The sequence below is a fragment of the Zingiber officinale genome, chromosome 11B (genome assembly GCF_018446385.1).
Source record: "Zingiber officinale cultivar Zhangliang chromosome 11B, Zo_v1.1, whole genome shotgun sequence".
In the NCBI taxonomy this organism is placed as follows: domain Eukaryota; kingdom Viridiplantae; phylum Streptophyta; class Magnoliopsida; order Zingiberales; family Zingiberaceae; genus Zingiber; species Zingiber officinale.
In genome coordinates, this window is record NC_056007.1 from 35,339,005 (window position 1) to 35,343,146 (window position 4,142).

General features: G+C 51.0%; 1 protein-coding gene across 1 annotated transcript; it reads left to right on the forward strand.

Annotated features, from left to right (window-relative positions):
• Window positions 1-500: 500 nt before the first annotated feature.
• LOC122033881 lies at window positions 501-2,597 on the forward strand. The gene is made up of 3 exons (XM_042593034.1): window positions 501-1,091; window positions 1,179-1,877; window positions 2,151-2,597. The coding sequence occupies exons 1-3, from the start codon at window positions 501-503 to the stop codon at window positions 2,595-2,597; spliced, it is 1,737 nt and encodes a 578-aa protein (XP_042448968.1).
• The last annotated feature ends 1,545 nt before the right edge of the window (window positions 2,598-4,142 follow it).

Consider the following 4,142-nt stretch of genomic DNA (forward strand, 5'->3'; position numbering starts at 1 on the left):
AAGAAAAAGTCAACTTCATCATTGCCAACGATACATACTGCTACAACGTAATGTCATTCGGCCTAAAGAATGCAGGAGCCACCTACCAGAAGTTAATGAACAAAGTGTTCAGGGGGCAGATCGACCGTAACATGGAGGTATATGTCGACGGCATATTAATTAAATTCCTCCGAGCTGCCGATCTCTGTGCAGATATCCAGGAGACCTGCCAGACCCTCCGAGCGTACGGAATCAAATTAAATCCTCATAAGTATTTGTTCGGCGTGAGAAGTGGGCGCTTCCTAGGATATATCGTCATCGAGCGAAGCATTGAGGCAAACCCCAACAAGGTGAAGGCACTCCAAGATATGCCACCACCGAGAAACTTAAGGGAAGCGCAGCGCCTCACCGGCCGGATAACAGCATTATCATGGTTCATCTCCAAGTCGTCTTACCGGAGCCTTCCTTTCTTCAAGATTTTGCGTCGAGCCACCAAGTTTCAGTGGGACGAGGAATGTGACATGGCCTTCGAAGAACTTAAAGCATATCTGAGCTCACTACCTGTACTAGCTAAGCCTACTGCCGGTGAATCGCTCCGGATCTATTTATCTTCGACCGAGCACGCTGTCGGCTCGGCGCTGGTTCGGCAGAATGGCAAAGAACAGCCAGTGTACTTCTTGAGTCATATATTAAAGGACGCTGAATCTCGCTATACCAGTCTCGAGAAGTTCGTATTTGCATTGGTACTCGCCGCTCGGAGGCTTCGTCCTTATTTCCTTGCTCACACTATCGATGTGATGACCAACAGCCCGCTAGGAAGAGTCTTGCTTAACCCAAAGGTGTCCGGTCGGTTGATCAAATGGACCACGGAGCTCAGCGAGTTCGGCATCCAATATCATCCCCGAACGGCTGTCAAGACGCAGTCCTTGGCCGATTTTGTCACGAAAGTACAAAACCCTGAACCTAACTCGATCTGGAAAGTATACATGGATGGGTCGTCCACCTGGCAGGGTAGTGGGATTGGCATACTACTTATCTCCCCACAAGAAGAGCGGGTGCAGTTGTCCGTTCGACTAGAGTACTGGGCAACTAACAACGAAGCTGAGTATGAGGTTCTTATAGTCAGCTTATAAGTCACTCAGCATGTCGGTGCTAGCAAGGTTATTATCCACTATGATTCTCAATTAGTCGCTCAGCAGCTGGTTGGGGCATTCAAGATCAGTAATACGCAGCTCAAGTTGTACGCCGAAGCCTTCGAAAAGCTGAAGGCAAACTTTCAGGAGGTAATCATCCAGAAGATCCCCCGAGCAGAGAACCAAGCAGTGGACGAGCTGGCCAAATTAGCGAGCTCACTCTCGCCGATCGTTGTTACTCAGCCGATTGAGCAAGTATCCTTGGTGGCGCACGTCGATCGGATGGAGGGGTTCACTTTCCCTAGCGATTGGAGAACGGCCATGGTAGGGTTTCTACGATTAGGAGCTACGCCGTCTGATCGGGAGGAAGCTCGCTTATTGAGAAGAAGAACCGATCGTTTCACCCTAGTCGGGGGCCAGCTCTACAAGAAGGCCTTCTCCAGGCCATTGCTTAAATGTGTCGGATCGGAGGACGCCAACTATATACTGCAAGAAGTACACCAAGCCTCCTGTAGAGGGCATCTGGGCAGTCGGTCGCTAGCGAGGAAGATTTTGTTGGTCGGGTACTTCTGGTTGACTCTACAAGAAGATGTCGCTCGGGCAGTAGCTAACTGTCTGTCCTGCCAGAAGTACCACCACCTCTCCCACCGAACGACTGAAGAGATGAAGGCTTCCACTATGTCATGCCCATTCGACCAGTGGGGCATGGATATTGTGGGACCCTTTCCCATGACGACCAGGCAGTGCAAGTTTTTGTTCGTCACGGTAGACTACTTCTCCAAGTGTGTCTAAGCCGAGCCGTTGGCGAAAATAACCGAGCGGATGGTCCAAAAGTTCATTTGGTAGCATATCATCTGTTGGTTCGGCATTCCACATCGACTCGTCTCAGACAATGGTAAACAGTTCGCCGGACAAAAACTCAAAGAGTGGTGCGAGGAGTATGGCATTCAGCAGGCCTTCACCTCCGTAGCGTATCCTCAAAGCAACGGATAGGCTGAAGTCGCCAATCGGGAGATCTTGCGGATTTTGCGAGTTCAGCTCGACCACATCGGAGGGAACTGGGTGGGCGAGCTCCCCGGCGTGTTATGGGTGATCCGCACGACCCCTAAGGAAGGCACAGGGGTAACCCCGTTCCACCTGGTGTACGGCGGTGAAGCGGTCGTCCTGGTCGAGGTCAAAATAGAATCCAATCGAATACAACACTACAGCGAAGACAACACCGAATGGAGGCTTCTAGAGTTAGACTTGGTGGATAAGACGCATGACAAAGCAGCTGTTCGGCTGATGGCTCATAGACAGAGGATGAGACAGAACTACAATCGACAAGTGATCTCGAGGTCGTTCCAGGTCGATGACCTCATGTGGAAGAAGGTAAAGCCGGTCGGCGACGTCACTAAACTAGAAGCTCTGTGGGCTAGACCATTCAAAGTCATGGAGAAGCTCCGCTCTGGTGCCTACTGCCTAGAGGATGAAGACGGGCGGTAACTAGAACGTCCCTAGAGTGCGAACCATCTCCAGCTGTATGGTGCTAGATGAAAGGTGCGCCAATGTAATTGAGGTGTACTCTTCATTTTTATTGTTTCCTTTAGGTGCAGGATTGGAATGAAAAATGAAAGGTTACCAAAATTCTCATCGAGTTATGACGTTAAATCCAGGTCTCCACCAATGGTCAAGTGACAACCTTAAACCCCGGTCTTCACTAAATCGTCGAGCGGCGACGTTAAACCCAGGTCTCGACCGACGGTCGAGCGTCAACCTTAAACCCCGGTCTTCACCAAATCGTCGAGTGGCGACGTTAAACCCAGGTCTCCACCGACGGTCGGCGGCGACCTTAAATCCCGGTCTTCACCAAATCGTCGAGCGGCGACCTTAAACCCAGGTCTCCATCGACTGTCGAGCGGCGACCTTAAACACCAGCCTTCACTAAATCGTCGAGCGGTGACATTAAATCCAGGTCTCCATCGACGGTCAAGCGGCGACCTTAAACCCCGGTCTTCACCAAATCGTCGAGCGGCGACGTTAAACCCAGGTCTCCATCGACGATCGAGTGGCGACCTTAAACCCCGGTCTTCACCAAATTGTCGAGCGGCGACGTTAAATTCAGGTCTTCATCGACGGTCGAGCGGCGACCTTAAACCCCGATCTTCACCAAATCGTCGAGTAGCGATGTTAAATCCAGGTCTCCATCGATGGTCGAGCGGCGACCATAAACCTCGGTCTTCACCAAATCGTCGAGCAACGACGTTAACCCCCAGAGTCGAGCGACGACTATAAACCCCCGGGTCGAGTGGCAACCTTAAACCCAGGAGGTATGATCCTAGCGAATCTACCAATAACGAAAGTACGATCGTAGCAGCCGATCGGGACTATACAGCCAGATACTAGCAAAAAGACAACATATGAAGGAAGATCACAAAAAGATTTCATTGATAATAAGTCAGACACTGCCGAGTGGCAGGAATACATTCAAAGCTTCCAAAAATATTCTCACATGCCTCTCACTCACTCGATATAGTCGAAGGCTTCGTCAGGAATAGATTCGAGGAGCTGGACATGGTTGACATCACCGTCAGACAGGGCTTCGGAGACGTGGTCGTTAACCTTCAACTGGCTGAGTGTCGCGTCAATGGCCAGCTCAAATGAGCGAACAATCCGATTGGTTGCCTTTTCTAGAAATTGGTCCGAGCGGAGGTATTGTTGCCTCAGGACCGCGAAGTGGCCCAGTTCGGCCTCTTGGTAGGTTGTCAGTGCAGCACGGGAGGCCTCCAAATTCTCTTCAAGGTGCTTCACTTGATCCTGAAGGTCCGCCTCCTTAGACGAACGGCTCTCCTGCTCGGCGATTAGCGAGTTCTCCGCGTTCTTCAGCTTCTCTACCAACTGCCGAGCCTCTTGGTTCTTCTGTTCTAGGTCGGCAATGGCCCGTTGTTTCCTTGTGGAAGCCAGATCGAGTTTCCAATCGTAAGTCTTCAATTGTGCCTCGATCTAGCCCAGCCTACTAGCCTGCTCAACCTGTAGGACCGTTAGATTCGA

Bases quoted from the DNA above. Each gene is read 5' to 3' on its own strand.
- LOC122033881 (XM_042593034.1), top strand. From the start codon at position 501: ATGGCCTTCGAAGAACTTAAAGCATATCTGAGCTCACTACCTGTACTA. The intron at 1,092-1,178 runs GTTCTTATAGTC...GTCGCTCAGCAG, and splicing joins ACAACGAAGCTGAGTATGAG to CTGGTTGGGGCATTCAAGAT. The intron at 1,878-2,150 runs GTAGACTACTTC...TTGCGAGTTCAG, and splicing joins GCAAGTTTTTGTTCGTCACG to CTCGACCACATCGGAGGGAA.